Consider the following 18921-nt stretch of genomic DNA (forward strand, 5'->3'; position numbering starts at 1 on the left):
AGTTTGGAATATTTTTAAGAACCAAGAACATGATGAGAAATTGGGGCAACTAGAGAAGGCCATTGGCCTTGTTTCTGGGGCACAACTAACCCAGGTACAGGCTGGAGTTGGTGAGTTACATGTTATCTCCGCACTTAGTTCTATGACCCAGAAGTTGCTGACAGAGATGGTATTGAATATCACTGAGGCTGGGAAGGCATTGCAATGGGATCTAGCATGTTCAGAAATTCAGGATTTCCTGAATGACCAGCTAATGGCCATTCGGAATGATCTAGAGCATCAGGCTTGGCCCACTGCCCTTACAGACACATCAGGAGTACCATCTGATCTGTGGCCATGGAGACATACTTGGAGACTTTCTGGGTGGAAGTGCAGACGTTCTCAGTGCTCCTTCCAAGCCTATGGACCGGTTGGGGGGGTGTGGGCTTCCACATACCGAATCCTGCCGGGTCCATGGGGAGGATGCATGTGGGATTGGGTAATTCACTGAGACATCTGGGAAATTAGACCTCCTGGTATGCCCAACCGATTTTTAGTCAGTGCTCCCGGGATTATATCTGACATTTGGATGGGGTTAGGGAGTCAATGGACATTTTGGCTGTTAGAACCCCCACAGCTTCAGTGTATCCGTAAACTGAAGCCAGGAGCAGTTGTTACTCTTCATGACTACGTTTGCTGGGAGGGTAGGAGACAAGGAACTACCCTGACAGGACACTTACTTTTTCAAGCTAATGATAGCTGTGTGTATGTTAAAGCCACCACATTGCAAGACATACATTTTAATCTCATTACCACTGCACACAATCATATTATTTACTGGCCTGCAGATAGAATTTTGCAAGTAGCCATTAGGTTCCAGATACCCTTTAATTGGACTAGTTTAGTACCTGATCAATTTCAAAATTTGCTTTCACTGTTACCAGAGGTTCAGAGAATCTCTGAAATACAAGGGCAAATTCAAATGCTTCAATATATATATATATCAAGTTGAAAAGTATGCCTTTCATACAGCTTATAGAGTGTCTATTTTATGTACTAAGTATGATGTATTGTGCTTTATGACTAAAACTGTACAAAACCCCCATCATATTATTGCTATGGGAATGTTATTGCTTGTATTGCTATTAGTTAGTTTAGGATTATGTTATTGTTGTTGAGGATGTAATAATAGTAATACCTTTCACGTCCATGCTCATCATGCACTGTCATTACATCCAATCAAAACCCCTAAGGTTGAAGCATCTGAAGTAAAATCTGAATTCCAAGACTTAATGCAAATAGAGATTTGAAAATGTTTGTTGTACTAGTAGTACAAAAGGGGGGGTCGTGGAAGCAGAGAAAGAACTAACAGGAAGGGGATGCAATGCATGACAGTTTGTTAGCAAGAGTCAGGCTAACTGTAACCCTAATAACGCGAGATTTGTAGAAGCGAGAAATGTGTGAGGCGAGTGGGAAAGAACTGTGTGAGAAGTTGTTGCGACCTTGTGTAGATAATGTGTAGATAATATGGAATGTAGACTAAGAGTCTACATTAGTGAGCAAAACAAGATATCAGAATGACCTATGTATAAACAAAATGCAGCTGTTGCTCATTATTGTCTGTAACAAAAGGTATAAATGCTTGCTGTAATCAGGGCCGGCTCTAACTTTTTTGCTGCCCCAAGCAGCAAAAAAAAGCACCGCCCCTCCACTGAGCGCCGCACCGCGCAGCCGGAACACCCCCCTCCCGCGCCGCGCCCCGCGCCGCCGCCCCCCCCCTCCCCGAGCGCCGCGCCGCCGGAGCGCCCCCCCCACGGAATGCCGCACCGCGCTGCCCCCCGTCACCCCAAGATTGGCCGCCCCTTACCAGGCGCCGCCCCAAGCATGTGCTTGGTTGCCTGGTGCCTGGAGCCGGCCCTGGCTGTAATTAGACTCATAGACTCAGACTTTAAGGTCAGAAGGGACCATTATGGTCATCTAGTCTGACCTCCCGCATGATGCAGGCCACAAAAGCTGACCCACCCACTTTCCCTTATCTCAGCTGTTGAAGTCTCCAGATCGTGATTTAAAGACTTCAAGTCGCAGAGAATCCTCCAGCTTGCGACCCCTGCCCTATGCTGCGGAGGAAGGCAAAAAACCTCCAGGGCCTCTGCCAATCTACCCTGGAGGAAAATTCCTTCCCGACCCCAAATATGGCGATCAGTAGAACCCCGAGCATACAGGCAAGATTCTCCAGCCGGACCCACATTTTACCAGCGATGGCACGTTATTGCCTAATTGACTAAAATCACGTTATCCCATCAAACCATTCCCTCCATAAACTTATCTAGCCTAATCTTGAAGCCAGAGAGGTCTGTTTACCTGTTGAGAGACCTGTTTAGCTCTCTCCCTCTATGCTATTGATAGAGAGAAAATAAAGTATCTGACTTGCTGTACCCAAACAAAAAGTGAGAAAAGTGTTATTCTCCGACACGAGCGGTACCAAATCTTCAGATCTGATACATGTTGAGATCCACATATGGATCCAAACTTTGGTACTCATGTCCATGTATCAGAAAACCAGGGCTAGGGCTTGTAACAAGAGATTTAAAACAAATCATTTAGTATTCGGTGTTTCATGTATTTGTGAACATACCTTCCCCGTACAACTGTTACAGCTGTATGCTAAGGGACCACTTTTGCTTAGCTAGTTAAGATTCACAATTAAAAGCCATAATCTACCCTCACCTATAGTTGGACTTTTTCTTTTTCTCCTACTCTTGCATAGGGTATGATCATATTTTGATAAAATAATGCTCTCAACGAGTGAACTTACGGATAACCCAGTTCCATGAAGTTGTTCCACATTTGTTTTAAAACCATGATAACTCCCATTTGCAAGCAGAGATCTATCAAACAGCCACTAGGATGACACTGAAGGAAAAGGAAAAAAAGTTATGTATTAATTAGGGCTGTTGATGAACTGCAGTTAACTCACGTGATTAACTCAAACAAATTTTTCGTGATTAAAAAAATTAATCGCGATTAATCACACTGTTAAACAATAGAATACCAATGGAATTAATTAAATATTTTGGATGTTTTTCTACATTTTCAAATATATTGATTTCTATTACAAAGTGTACAGTGCTCACTTTATATGATTATTTTTGATAAATATTTGCACTGCAAAAATGATAAAAGAAATAGTATTTTTCAATTCACCTCACACAAGTATGGTAGTGCAATCTCTTTATCGTGAAAGTGTAACTTACAAATGTAGATTTTTTTTGTTACATAACTGCAATCAAAAACAAAACAATGTAAAAACTTAGAGCCTACAAGTCCACTCAGTCCTACTGCTTGTTTAGCCAATCACTAAGACAAACAGTACCTGTATTAGGTGCATTGAAAAATACTATTTCTTTTATTTTTTTACAGTGCAAATATTTGTAATAAAAATAAATATAAAGTGAGCACTGTACATTTTGTATTCTGTGCTTAATTTAAATCAATATATTTGAAAATGTAGAAAACATCCAAAAATATTTAAATAAATGGTATTCTATTATTAACAGCACGATTAATCACATTAATTTTTTTATCGCATGATTAATCGCAATTATTTTAATCGCTTGACCGCCCTAGTATTAATATATATTTTTAAAACACTTTTATATTTTAAAGCATTCCCCTAGTTTTTAAATGTGCAGCTTGGATGAATGGGAAATATTTAAATTTCTAGGGTGAAATCAACTGGAGTTTTGCCATTGATACAGTGGCTAAAATGAATTTTAATGCTTTTGAAAGGTAACAGAGTGACGGACCTGTAGACTTAAACTACCCACAGTAGTAGTACAGCATGGGCTAAGATATTTCCTATTGCTTCCGCTACTGTATTTCCAATATAGTCAACCCTGCATGATGGGGACAACCTTTTTTTGAACGAGAGTTTGGATAAATCTCCATGCCCATTGAATTTTTCTGCCATAAATTGCTGTAAAGTGCAATGGCTGTGATATGTACACTTGTCTTCTGGATGGCACCACCAACTCATTTCACATCAGCCAATAAACATGCAACAGAATGAAGCAATATTTGATCTCTAACGACCTAAGCTGAATTCATACTATTGACTTGGAGCTGCAAGTCTCTAAATCTTAAACCATTCAATTTACCAAAAATGTGTGTTTTGATTAGGTAATGAGATATCAATCATATCTAATAACTGACGCCAACTTTTTCAGACCTGGGTGTCTAAAGGTAGGCTCCTAAATCAATATATAGGAACGTAAATAGAAGAGGCATAATTTTCAAGAGATGCTGTGTAACCTCAGCCCCCCACTGAAATCGGAGAAGTGGTGTGGTTTAGCATCTTTATATACCCAGGTTTGAAAACTTTGACTTTAATTTTTAAAGTAGTACTCTCACATAAGGGAAACTTAAGAACCTATCAGCAATAATGGGCTGCTCTTCTATTTTGCCTTCCTTCCAAGAATCTCAACGGTCCTCAGAAATATTAATGATTTAGACCTCCTAACAAGCCTGTCAGATAGGGTAGCATTGCTGCCTCCTACTCACAAGTAGGGGAACTGAAGCACAGAGAGGTGAGCCGCCAGCCCAAAGTTGCATAGCAAAGCTGAGAGCTCAGAAGGGAAGCCACATTTTCTGGTTCCCAATCCTCTGCTATGAAAAAAAAGATATGTCCTTCCTCACTGCACTTTAATGGAAGAATAAATCTTACACATGACTATAGTTTGTGTCTTTTAAACATTCCAGAGTTTCCTTTTTGCACATAGAGATTTTACAAGAAAAAAAAATGTTTACCTCTTCCAGTCTCCATCTATTAAAAAGTTTGTTGTATTTTCCTGGACGGCCTGCAAATCTGTGAAATGAGATTTTTGTTTCTTAATAGAAATTCCAATAACATTTTGAATTACTAGCATTGTTGAATTTCATCCATTGACCAAACCTGTTAACTATAAACAGTTTAAATGATAAGTGGCTAAAGGCTGTGTGCTAAAATATGGGATCTAAAGAGAGCCTTAACTATGGAGGGGAAAGGGTGTAGGAGTTATTTCAGAATCCAAAATGGTACAGACATCCACATTTTGCAGGTAGCCCCAAATTCTAAAATGTGCAGAAACAAACCCCTGCATTCATACTCCCTGAACTTTGAGATGTTAGAAATTCAAGACACCCAATTCTGCAGTGGATCCGGGAAGGCAAACCATTATACCTATGCAGTCAATGAGGATCCACAGGCACAGGGATCAGCTCATGCAGACCCAGCTCCAGGATTGGGGCCTCATATATGCAGTGTGCATTTCAGGTCAATCTCTGTTACAAACAGATATTCGTAATAAATCCTTCTCACAGTTCTAATAGCTCAATATGTAATTCCCTGCTCAGGCAAAACTCCGAATGACTTAAATGGAAATTTCACCTGAGAAAGAAATGAAGGACTGGAACTTCAGGATATTACAGGACACTGGATTTAGCAAGTCAGAAAAGGATAAAAGACATAAAATGGATGGCACAAAGAAGTGTCTAACATAATTAGCATGAATTGTAATATCCCCTGTAGCTTGTTTCAATGTGTTTAGTAATTTATAGTTAAATACAGTAATTCTATGATATTCTTAGCCAGAGATTTTCTATTTTTTCCATCTTTAACTGAACCATCATCATAAAACTTGGCAGTTCCAATCAAAGAACTCAAATGTTTTGCAGACATAAATTAATTAGTATTTCCAACAATCTTGTAAGGTTGGCAAATATTATCAAATCTATTTTAAAAATGGTGAAAATGAAGCAAGGTCAAGAGGCTTTCCCAAGCTTACACAGTGAATAAGTAACAGGTACAGAAATAGAATCCAGGAATCCTGGCTCCCAATCTGTCTGCGAACCACTACACAGCACTTGCTACTTATAGGATTCGTTTTCCAGGAAACATTACCAGTAGGAGACAGATGAGCAAAAAGGGACAGAGCTAGGTCCAGCTTTTAAAATTTATCAGCATGTTAGACACAAATCTATATTTAGGTATCTAAATAACTGGCCTGATGTTCAGAAGTGTTGAGCATCCCCAATCCCTATTGATGTTAATGAGAACAGCAGGTGCTCAGCACCTCTGGGGAAAAAATATGTTTTTAAGATCTTAAACTTATACCCATGTTTGAAAGTTTTGGCTTTAGTTTATACTCAGCTCCACAAACTTTGCTGATTCTGACATCTATCTATCATGTTAAAACATTGTCTTTACTGCAATTTAATGCATTACCATAATGAAATATCTAGCACTTAGAGTTCAGTATGCATTTCCCTCCTATTCTTACATAATAAAATCATGACCAAAAAATAACTTACCTGCCAAGGAAAAAAGCAATATAAAAGATTGAGCTGTTTAAGTTGACAAACTGGAAGAGGAACATTTTCAAGGCAAAACTGTTTTCCCATTCAGATTCTGTTCTAGGATGCTCTAAAAGGAGTGACATAGTACACATTACACATTTACAAATGAAATCAAGTTGCAAGTGTGTTACAGAGTTCCAGGGTCAACATGCCTCCTATAGAAGAAATGATAGGGTTCAAATTAATTTAACCCTTTGAGTAAAAGGTTATTTTTTCCCCTCAGTAAAGTGTGCAGTGAGAGGGCCACAAAACTCCTACCCCAGCTATGACCAGTGTGGTTCTATACACAAAACAAAAATGGTGTCCCTGAGCTGTGCAACACCACAGAACTTCCAGTGAGAGTTTCATTCTCCATTTTGATGGCTCTCTTTTTGAATTCAGTTTGAATCTTAACTTTAAATTTAAATCAGTTTTTTTAATCTTTTGAGACATGTTGAGATGCATTGATTCTTCTCTTAGTACATTTCCCAGACCCGAGGAAGAGCTCTGTGTAGCTCAAAAATTTGTCTCCCTCGCCAACAGAAGTTGGTCCAATAAAAGATATTAGCTTAGCCACCGTAACTCTTTGATTCTTCTCAGCAGTTGTGCATGATAGTGCTTAGCATCAGCAACTCAATACACAATGGCATGGTAGACAAGCAGTGAAGTGATCAGAACTGGCAGCAACCTCTCCCTATCTGCTTCTCAAACATTTTCATGCCTTATTCCATGCTACTCCTTATGTGTGGGAACATATTCTCTCAACGTATTCACAGGGACACTACTCTCTCATCAAGACTCAACTCTGTCATGATGCCTCTAAGGTGTCAGGTATTTGACAACAGCATGGGGGCAGATGGAATGAATTGGTTATTTATATTTTTTAACTACAAATATAAATCTGCATAGAAACACCTCAAAGATTTTATTTAATTCCTCACTCCCACTCTTTGCAAGTAGATTTTAGGATTTTTAGGGCAGGAATTCTATCTTAATTAGAACTGTTTGTTAATTATTGAAATTTGCAATTTTTTATGAAAATTTCAAATTGCTTTTAAAAAACTAATTATGCTATACAGTATGTGGATAAGTGATTTAGAATCACCATGAAATCAGTAAATACACTTTGGAGTGTTTAAAATAGATGTAGTCACGTTGTTGCAGTGAAAAAAACAACTGCATTTTTTTCTCTGAGTTCTTTAATAGAAACCCTTTCAGATTCTAGGTGTGGGCTGTTTAACTAGTACAAGCAGAATTAATTAACCGAGATAGGGTGGGTGCACTTTTCAAACACTGGATGAGATATTCAATCCTCTAAAGTTTATATGGTTGCTTAGGGACAAAATAAACAAACACATTATAAGGATGTGGTTTGCCTTTCGTTGGAAAATCCCAGCCTGTTGACACCAGTTGTTGTTTTTTTCTTCCTTTCCTTTTATTTATTGTAATGAGGGCTTGGCTACACTTGCAGATGTAGAGCGCTGGGAGTTAAACCAGCCCTTGGAGACAGCAGCAGGGAAAACGCTGCCGAGTGTTTACACTATCAGCTTCAAGTGCAGTGGCGCGGCTACATTAGCAGCTCTTGCAATGCCACAGAGAGCAGTGCATTGTGGTAGCTATCCCAGTGTGCAAGTGGCTGCAGTGTGCTTTTCAAATTGGGGGGGTGGACTGTGACAGGGAGTGTGTTGTGTGTATGTGGGGGGAGAGACAGTGTGTTTTGGGAGGCAGAGAATGTGTCAGCATGCTGTCTTGTAAATTCAAACAGCAGCAGGGGGAAACTCCGAAATCAGCCCCTAGCCCCCTCCCCCACCTCTCTCTCACACACGCAGGTCTTGGCAGCAGCAGTATTCCACAGTAATGGTTTGCTTTGTCCTGGAGCAGATAAGCATGCCGGCTGTCAGAAACGGAGCTTTGAAAGGGGATAGCCGCATGCCTGCAGCCAAGTTCAAAACAATGTCCAGAGTGGCCACTTGACTTCAGGGGATTATGGGACGTTTCTGGAGGCCAATCACAGCACAATAATGCAACACGGCATCCACACTGACACCCCGGCGCTCCAGCCAGGGCGCAGCAAGCTCTATGCTTCTCATGGAGGTGGATTACCAGGAACGCTCCAGCTGTAGAGTCCAGGTGCTCTAAGTGCCTTGCCAGTGTGGACATCTCAGGAGTTAGATCACATGAAATCAGTCCTGGGTGCCCTAACTTGAAAGTGTAGCCAAGCCCTGAGTTCAGGAAGTATCTAGGAACACTAGGGCAATAAAAAGTCATTCTACCGCAGGTGAAAAGTAGCCAACTGTGTTCTGGTCCAACTCAGAAAATGTTGCAGTGAATTTAAATGTGCTTTTAAAAATTTTAGTTAATTTTAGTTTTATTTTAGTTCTGTTTTAACTGGAGTTATGAATGAGTGAACACTTTCCTATCTGTTTGTCTATAGGCAGACCTTGCAGTTTACCTGCATCTGAACACCAGAATTTGTCTTGAGAAAGGACGTTAGTTCTAAAAACTGGTGCTGGATTGCTTAGGCAGGGTTAATGGTATCTGTCATCCAATTGTGTGGCATATTTGTTAGAAGGGCTGTCATTGGGTAATCCTGATTCCTATCACCATTGGCCTTATGCAAGACCTCAGATTGACTGGTGTTTAATTTAGGCCCATTTAGGTTTTACAGTTAGGGAAGGGGCATTTGGACTTTGGAGAATTATTTGTGTGTATGCGCGCGCGCAGAGACCAGTAATGGAATGAGGCTAGTTGTTTTTCAACTGCAGCCACAAATGACCTATTGCTCTTTGGAATTACTTTGTGAAGTTCTGTTCAGTTAAGTTGCAGTGTTTTGGCTAGTTATATATATTATTAAATAAATAAATAAATGGTCTGTCCTCACTAGTTCTTGCCTTCAGCATTCTTGTGACTGACCTGTACACTTTCCTCAATAATAAGCACTTTTCCAAAGTCTATTATGTATGGAAACAAAACTTACATCATCATGACCTACTTCTGCAGGACCAGAAGCCATATTATGAAAGGGATAACTGATGCTCTATTACACCAGATGTCAAAAGGACTTTTCATGTATAATAGAAAAAACAGCTCTAGCGAATCTAAGCTTTGTTCTCTCTCATTCCCCTGTGGTATTCAACAAAGTGCTTTGATAGAAACAGTTAGCTCAGTAAGGGTAAAATCTGAGTTTAACTGGGCACAAGATTATATAAACTAACTTGGATGAGTCCAATGACTATCAAACTTTTGTGGGTGCTTCCAAACCCCTGGTCACTTATCAATTAGTAATTAAAGAAGAGTTTCATGTAAAGCACTACTAGTCAATGTAGGGCATCAAGCGCCTGAGCTAAAACTTTTTTGTAGTCTCCTCTGTGTGGAGAATTACCATGTCTTTAGTATTGCAGATGTACAAATCCTGCAGCCTCCTGTTAAATTGAAAGACTGAGTGCTTTTTATGAATTACAGCATCATCAACTATATCATTAAATTGGATAGAACACATCAGATGAAATGTTAAGGATAAAATATTCACACAGTACCAGACTGGAAATTTAAAAAGTAGCCTCCCCGATCACAACTTTTTTGACTGAATTGTGATTGGAAGTTTTATTATTAGTTTCTTTTTAAAGAGTCAAAATCACAGCTCGTCAAAAATTTGATGGAAAGATTTTCCAGTGGAAAATGCCACGTTGCCGAAACCAAACAACTTTAAGTGGGAATGTGTCAATTTTGACATTTAGTTTTAAATTTTTTATATAGCATTTTGATAAGGTCAAAACATACCTATTACACATTTTTAGATGGAATATTTTGCTTTTAACTTTATTTTATATTATATTTTAAAAAACCACTAAGAACTTGAAATTGAAACATTTCAATTAACCCTAAATGATTTTTTTTGAAAAATTCATAGGAAATTTTGAAATTTTTTGTTGTCTCCCAATTCGGAATGAAAACAAATGTCAAAATCAGGAAATTGTTCATGAAATGTAAATCCCAGGTCTCACATAGCACTAGTCAGAATATTTGTCTGGAAAAGGGAGAGGAATTTTCTTCCCCACTAACTGAGACCAATGGACATGGCACGATCCTAACCTGATACATCTCCTCTTTCTATCAGTGGGACAGATTACAAAAAAAACCCTATTCTTTTCAGGCTTCCAACTTTGCCTGATAGCATTTGAAAATGAAAAAGAATTAATCCTGGGGCACAAAATGTTAACAATTCTGGTACAGCTGGATGAAATCAAAAGTTATCTGTATTTAGGCGAAGGAACAATTTAGGCTTTGATTGTACAATCTGATCCACACAGGGTGACATCTGAGCCCAGGAAGAGTGCCACTGAATTCAATGGGATTTCATATGGACATTAGCTGTCCCCCTGTACTAAGCAGACTGCAGGATGAGGGCTTCTAGAAATGGCCTACAGTTGCATAGTTTATCTATGATCCAAACTTCTCTAAGGTCTGATGTGGGGTGGGGGTGAGGGAAGAGGCATCTCCTGATCTAGGGATTTGGTCATCTCTAGTGTCCATTGACCAACAATTTTCTTCCCCCCGCTTTTTTTTTTTTAAACATATGCTGGGGGTAATAGTTTTCTCTGCAGTTGGTAGGCAGTTAATAGTTTGGGAAAGGACACCACATTACTATGCATGTTAAAAATGTTTTTGATGATTTGATATTGAAATACAAAGTTACACAGTATAACTGATGAGGAGTATGCCAGCATTAAAATGCACCTACCTAAATCTGTTAGGAGATAGGCAACTTTTTCATATACCTGAAACAGAAATAAGAAACAGCATAAATTATAGCAAAGATTTTATATTGTTAAAATATCAGGATATCTATTAAATAATGACTAAAAGTAAGCATTTGAAGGAGACAAGTATTTAACTGTCCTACAACATCAAGATAATTGGGATGAGGGCAAGAAGCTGCAGGAATCTTAATTATTTGCAATGAAAAAAATATTCATTTATTTTAGTCCTTCTTTTCCCTCTAGTCCCTCTTGGCTAATTATCCACACACACAATTAGATTTTTATGTTCATAGCTTGAATTGATCTATTTAATGATTTATAGAAATATATTTCAGTCCACAGAATGCTCAAACTATTTGCAATTTATCATTTGCTATCTACTCTGTGTGACTGGTCACTTAAGTTGTAGATGGTATTGATCTATTTTCTGATTGGATGTGTCCATATCTACAAAGATTTTGAGATGGCTGACGCATCTCATATTCGCAAAAATATTACTGTATAAACAGATATCTGCATGAGCATTCATGGGTTTTCCCCTTACTGTTAGGAATAAGTGGATGTGACTGGTCTGAAAGTAGAGAGAAACCACAGATTTGTTACACTAGGATTTCCTTTTGCATTCATTTGTACATGAAGTCATTTAATTAGCATTTGCCTTACTTGTCTATTTAATAGTACAGTCATGATCCCCACCCATTCTTCTAAATGAAACTTCAGCCCTAACACAGAACTGACTTTGTAAAAGCACAAATGTTTTCCAGGAGTGTCTCCATGTTTTCAATAGCTTTGTTTTGCTTATGCACTTGGTATGTACTTTTCATGACCCGGAAATAGGATGATTAATAATTTCAAAAAGTTTGCAGAGACTGTTTTGAAGAATGCTACCTACTTAGTAGATAACAGAAGAAGTTACAATGCTACATAATTCCTAATCTTTACCTATTTACACTTCTAATTTCATTGTAGAGAAATGATGAATGCCATCAGTAGTGACAGAGGACATTTTATACCAATACAAAATCTGCTAATACAGTAGACATTTAAACCTATAAACATGTATTTTAGTAGAGAAAAGCTAAACTAAAACCATATTCTGCAATGCCTCTAAGATTTTAAAATGTTGATAACACAGCTGAGTTGAAAAGTAGAAATGGGAGATTCTAGTTTCATTATTAGGAACCTTTTTAAATTTGGGAGAGGTTCTAGAATTCTCAGTTAGGAAGAACACCACTTGATCCCATAGACTGAATAGATTTATTTCCTCTGCTTTTGTAAAATCACTGAAAATAACTGTGAAGTATTTTGTGAAACATCTGGAGGTTTCTGGAATACTTTACATTTATTGTGAAGTCCTAAATTTGTAGATGCTCCCCCCCTCTCACACTTCCCCTATTGGATATGGCATTGATCTCACAATTCCAAAATGGATAGCAGTGGATTTTGCTAATGTAAAAATGGTGTTCTGTGTCACCACTGAGACTTAGTGGTGTAGTCAAATATTTGTAGTGAGGAATTGCACAGGCAGCTCAAAAACCATTGAAACAACAGCATGCTATTTAACAAAAGCAATTGCAACACCATCTCTGGATGTTATTGTAATACAAATAAACAATGTGCAGACATTTTTCTATATAAATTAATAAAATACATGTTTAGGAAGGCAAGAATGTGTTACACAATCAGCTATTTGTAACAAAACTGTTACAGTACTGAAATGTGCAGAGAGTTTATAAACTGTTTTTGTTTCACTCTATTACCAAAGTTACTTGAGTTACAATTATACAGTAACTAGTTTTTAAAAAATGCAATGTATCACTTAAAATCCTTATCCCTCTTTTAAAAAGTTTTAAAACTTACTACATTAAGTGACATGATGATCATGAAATTGATACAGACTCCAGTGCCAGATGTGGCAAACTGCCAGTACTTTTTGATAAAATACCACTGGAAGGATGCAAATTGTTCCATAGCTACCAGGCGATAGACCACAACTGCAAACACTGCAGTGAGTACCAAAGAAATCTGCAGTAAAATAAATGCATGTGTAATTAGAAGACTAAAATACCTATTAAAATAAATAGCTGAAATAAAGATCAATAGATTATTGAGTGCTTTTAAAAAAGAGAGAGCCCAATTTGTTTCACGGAGCAGTCTTAGATTAAAGACGAAATACTAGACTGCTGAAACAAAATTCTCTATTACTATATAAAGACAAATGCAAATTTGCAAATATATTTTTGCAAATTTCTAAAGGTGCAACCTCCACCAACACACCCAAGAACCCCAAACCACCACCAACCCATCGAACATTAACAAGCGTTGTGCCTGATCTGATCTCACTTACACATGTTACACGACTGTAACTCCATTAACTTTAGTGGAAGGCCTCCTGATTTACATTGATGTGATATCAAAATAAGGTCTAGAGTGGCCTTCCAATATCATTAGAGACTTTACCATGAAGAATATTCCTGAGACAGACACCATCAGTCGACTAAGTTTATCAGGGAAGGGTTGAAAAGGTTCAGGTTTTCCTGTGATGGGATTTACTCGTTCCACTTGGGAGTATTTTGCTTCAAACTGGGGGCGCAGCTCTTCCTGCAATGACATAGATTTGCTTCAATTTAAGTAGCAACGCATTAGGCGTTCAGTATAAACATTCTATAATGATAGTGACTGGCAGTTGCATAGCTCCCTTCGTCCCAAAGCGCTTCACATATTTTTAAAGTAAATATCCAAATAACTGCCCTTGAAAGAGGCTGAATTGGAGAGCCTCCAAGACATGTCATTACATTCACACGGAGATCAGGAGCAGCACAAATCGTGGCGCTAAAAGGTTTTCCCTCACTCACTAGCCAAGGTGCTAGAAGAATCACCTCCGGGGGTGAAAGGGAGTTCGGTTGCCATGTTGATTCGATCACTGGTTTCTCTGCTGAGATTGCTAAGAAAACTGTTGTGGTGGTGATTTTTGTGATGTGGAAAATGTTCATTAGGAACTAGACTAACATCATCAACTCATCTCCAAGAGGTTCCAGAAGAGCCATGAAGGGATAATGACTTTGGGCCTCAATTAATTTGGACCAAATTTCAATCATTATCCTACAGGTGAGTAGGCTTAAATTCCATTACAGGAATGCTCACTTGTGACTTACAGAGCAAATTTCATGAGATGTGCAAAGGGATAGAACTATTTGATTGTGCCCATGGCAGACTGAAATAGGGTGAGGTGGCCCTTTAAGAGTGTTTCAAGGTCTAGGCTCCGGCCCTTTTCCAGAATGGCTTCATTCTGGGCTGAATCAGGAACTTGTGGTGCAAAGGGATCATGGGAGTTGAAGGCTGATTAGCAATGTATGCAGCGAAAGGAATCAGGTCCCCTGCTGTGTTTGGGTTTCTAGCTCCAGATAGCATACTCTTCCCTAGCCACTGAGGTGGGCTCTTTGTCTGGGGGGACCCAATAGCAAGTTGTATTCTCTTTAGGCAGAATGCCACACAATACTTCTTGATTCTTCCCTGGTCTCCCCTTTGTGGGGAGAAGGGAGCTCTTTTTATCCATGACCTTGTTCCCAGAATACTTTGCTGCACATTCAACAGTCCCTCAGGACCACAAGTCCCAGAATCCCTTAGCTTTAAGCTACACTGGGATAGGGCCACAGCTGGCACCTAAATCCCTCTTAAAGGGCCTGCTTACTCCAGACAGATATTCCTGACTGCCCCCATCAGACTTTGCTAAATATGGGCACTTAGATAGATAGATATATTTTATTCACATACCCTGCTTAAACAAAAGGAGTACCGTTGCCCTTCCGACAGAAAGAAAAACGAGCTTTGCCAAGAGGAGAGTAGTATTTTAATTTGGATGCACCTCTACTTGCAAGATACATTATTGATCTATTGCACCGGTGTTATATAGCAAATTCAATTGTCCTAGCAAAGCATGAGGCATTATTACTTACACTGTTATTGTGTTGATAACAAGATCATCATTAGATTACTTATTTGCGATCTTACCTCTTCATCCTCCCAGTCTATGAGATCCCAGTCATAGGTGAGCACAGCTCTCCGCCTTTTCCAAAACTCTAGAAACACCGTAGCTGTGGAAACCATTAGTTATACTTTTTATATTTTTCACAATTAAAACATGGGTTTAAAAACAGAGGCATGATAATTTTAAATATATTACTTGATCCCTAATAATATTTATGCAGAAAATATTCTTTTATTTTGCCATATATATATATATATAGAATGGAAATCGAAGTGTGATGTGGTGACAAAATCTAGGAAATGCAACTTTGCTGGTTCAGTCACATACAGAGGATGAATGAAAAGGACCTGGTGAGGATAGCATGGCAGGAGCGGGTGGTAGGAAAGAGACTCCAAGAAAAGTCAAGGAAGCGATGGATGGATTGCATCAAAGGAGACGGTAAACAAGTGGACCTTATTGCTTCCTCGGTCAGAAGATGATGGTGGATGCTTTCATGACAACCTGACCTCAGATGGTGAGACAAGGAGAGGAGGAGGAAGAAAAACTACAAGTGCCAGAAGGCACTGCTTGCTTGAGTTGGCTTCATGTGTTACACATAATGTAGGCACAGGCCTACCTATTACTCACTCTGGGAGGTACGGATGGCTTTCAGTCTGTCAGTGATCCAACTGATGATTAATCAAAGGCTTTTTAAAAGTGTCTTGCACAATGCTTAATTACTCACAACAGAAAAAGGATGGTGGCTATAGGTATTTGAGCAGGAAAGGTTGATTGTGTAGAGAGGCTAGTGATTCTATTTTAATATGACTTTACATGTACTAAAAGATTTTCATTTTTAAAGGGGGGAAAATGGGCAATGACTCATCTTGAGAGCTGTGTTCTGAAATGGGACACTGGAAAATGGGGAAAGAAGATTCCAATGTTATCATTTTTTTAAATAAGTGTTGAATCTTTTGTGAAAAAAACATCAGTCTACACAGACTAGGAACTCAGAGTTCAAGTCCCTAAAAGTCATAGTGGATGGTATTTTCAAAATGGCCTACGTAACTTAAAAACTTAATTTCCATTGGCTTGCAACTGGACTTGGGCTCCAAGACACTTGGGCCCTTTGAAAATTGCACCCAATGACTTATTTCAGTAACCCTATGAATAGCAGGCAGAACCCTGATGTGGTAAAGCCAAGCAATAAAAACCAACACTACAAGTTGGTTGTTACATTTTGTGTGTGTGTGTGTGTGTGTGTGTGTGTGTGTGTGTGTCTGTTTATGTTAAAGTTATTAACACACTTCCTTTAAAATAAAATTAAGAGATTGTGCATGTTACATAACATTTCCTTTCTGAGCCTCAATTTGGTTGATAATGTTAGAATCCAGTGAAATAAACATTTGGGGTCAGATTCTGCCACCGTTGCTCACACTGCGGAGAATTTCACTATACACGTAGCACACCTGGATTTCACCTCACTCTGACTAAAAGATGCCTATCCTGTCCCTGGATTACTAATACACCTCTACAGGAGTTCTTCCACTTCTCCACTGGGTTGAGCTCTTCATGTGTGTGTGTGTGTGTGTGTGTGTGTGTGTGTGTGTGTGTGTGTGTGTGTGTGTGTGTGTGTGTGTGTGTGTGAGAGAGAGAGAGAGAGAGAGAGACAACCACCCACCCTCACACAGACACACAACTTCTTTTAGGGACTATACCCCCCAGGCAACACCTCTTTCTACCACAGCCTGTTTCCTAACATGTTTCCTTACATGAAAGGCTCTGTAGAGTACCAGAGAGTCTGTAGACCACAGTGTGAGAACCACTGCATTACTGGATTACATACTTTCCAGCTGTCAATATAAAATAAGTTTCCTTCCTATAAAGTGGGTTTCTCCTATCACCTGAATGATTGGTGATACACTACAGCTCCCATTATCAGTTGATTAGCAATGAACCAAAAGAACTACTAAGTCTATTAGTTAGGTTAATTTTATCTCTGGTATAACTCCACTGAACATAAGAATGGCCACACTGAGTCAGACCAATGGTCCATCTAGCCCAGTATCCTGTCTTCTGACAGTGGTCAATGCCAAATGCTTCAGAGGGAACAAACAGAACAGGGCAATTATTGAGTGATCCATCCACGGTCGTTTAGTCCCAGCTTCTAGCAGTCAGAGGCTTAGGGACACACAGAGCATGGGGCTGCATCCCTGACCACCTTGGCTAATAGAAACATGGCATCTGTGGTTCCTTGTCTTTTCCTAAAGCCAAGCTGTTCTTGTTTGAGAAAAGGTTCCACTGTTCTCAAAATCTCAGCATTCCCTCCATGAATTTATTTAATTTTTTTTTCAACCCAGATTTACTTTTGGCCTTCACAGCATCCCCTGGCAACAAGGTCTACAGGTTGACTGTGCATTGTGTGAAGAAGTACTTCCTCTTGTTTATTGTTCCTTATGTTTGCTTGTTATGCATAAATACTTCTGTATGCTGCCTATTAATTTCATTGGGTGACCCTGGTTCATGTGTTATGTGAAGGGATAAATAACCCTTATTTATTCACATTCTCTACACCGTTCATGATTTTATAGACCTCAAGATGGAAGACTTCAGGATTTTCTTGCCTCAGAGATTCACCATGTGGGTTGGGGAACAGCCCAGAGACCTTCCCCTCTGGAAGAACCCACAGTCCAGGTCAATTGGGAGGTTTGGGGGGGAACCCGGGCCCACCCTCTACTCCGGGTTCCAGCCCAGGGCCCTGTGGGCTGCAGCTGTCTATAGTGCCTACTGTAACAGCTGCATGACAGCCACAACTCCCTGGGCTACTTCCCCCTGGCCTCCTCCAAACACCTTCCTTAGTCTCACCACAGGACCTTCCTCCTGATGTCTGATAACACTTGTGCTTCTCAGTCCTCAAGCAGCACTCCCTCTCACTCTCAGCTCCTTGCGCCTCTCACTCTCAGCTCCTCACACTCCCACCACAAACTGAAGTGAGCTCCTTTTAAAACCCAGGTGCCCTGATTAGCCTGCCTTAATTGATTCTAGCAGCTTCTTCTTAATTGGCTCCAGGTGTCCTAATTAGCCTGTCTGCCTTAACTGGTTCTAGTAGGTTCCTGATTACTCTAGTGCAGCCCCTGCTCTGGTCACTCAGGGAACAGAAAACTACTCATCCAGTGACCAGTATATTTGCCCTCTACCAGACTCCTGTACCCCACTGGTCTGGGTCTGTCACAAATCCCTCCCCCCTGCTCAACGCCAAGGGGTTGGGCAGCTTGGGACGCCAGACAGTGCACACGTGACAAGCCATCGGCGTTGCCATGATGGCTCCCTGGTCTGTGTTGCACACGGAACTGGAAAGGTTGGAGGGATAAGAACCATCTGGTCACCCTTGTGTTCTTCTCCTTGTTCCACTGCATCCACTGAAGAGGGGCATGGTCGGTCACGAGGACAAATCTGCGCCCGAGCAGGTAATAGCGCAATGTTTCCATGGCCCATTTTACAGGGAGGCATTCTCTCTCCACCACTGCATATTTTTGTTCCCTTGGAAGGAGTTTCCGACTGAGGTATAGAATTGGGTGTTCCTCCTCTCCGACCATCTGTGATAGAATGGCCCCAACCCTACTTCCGATGCATCTGTCTGCAGGATAAACTCCTTGGTGAAATCAGGGGCTATCAGTACGGGGTTTCTGCAGAGGGCAGTCCGTAGGTCTGTGAATGCTTCCTCTGCTGTGTCAGACCATCTCACCAGATCAGGTCCACGGGCTTTCACTAGGTCTGTCAGGGGGCTTGCCCTTGTGGCAAAGTGGGGGATAAATCGTCGGTAATACCCCACCACACCTAGGA

The 18921-nt window shown here is 40.0% G+C and overlaps 1 protein-coding gene across 1 annotated transcript in view; it reads right to left on the reverse strand.

Moving 5' to 3' along the window:
* Positions 1-18921, reverse strand: part of ANO3 (anoctamin 3) — a 128720-nt gene that overhangs the window by 18529 nt on the left and 91270 nt on the right. The window contains exons 12-18 of the mRNA XM_024214868.2: positions 15123-15205; positions 13572-13712; positions 12972-13136; positions 11093-11129; positions 6328-6439; positions 4786-4843; positions 2795-2892 (exon numbers count right to left, since the gene is read on the reverse strand). Of these exons, the coding sequence (XP_024070636.2) occupies positions 2795-2892; positions 4786-4843; positions 6328-6439; positions 11093-11129; positions 12972-13136; positions 13572-13712; positions 15123-15205 (694 nt within the window). The remainder of the gene's footprint in view (positions 1-2794; positions 2893-4785; positions 4844-6327; positions 6440-11092; positions 11130-12971; positions 13137-13571; positions 13713-15122; positions 15206-18921) is intronic.

Source organism: Terrapene carolina, unplaced genomic scaffold, assembly GCF_002925995.2.
Source record: "Terrapene carolina triunguis isolate 2854851 unplaced genomic scaffold, T_m_triunguis-2.0 Scaffold96, whole genome shotgun sequence".
Lineage (NCBI taxonomy): Eukaryota > Metazoa > Chordata > Testudines > Emydidae > Terrapene > Terrapene triunguis.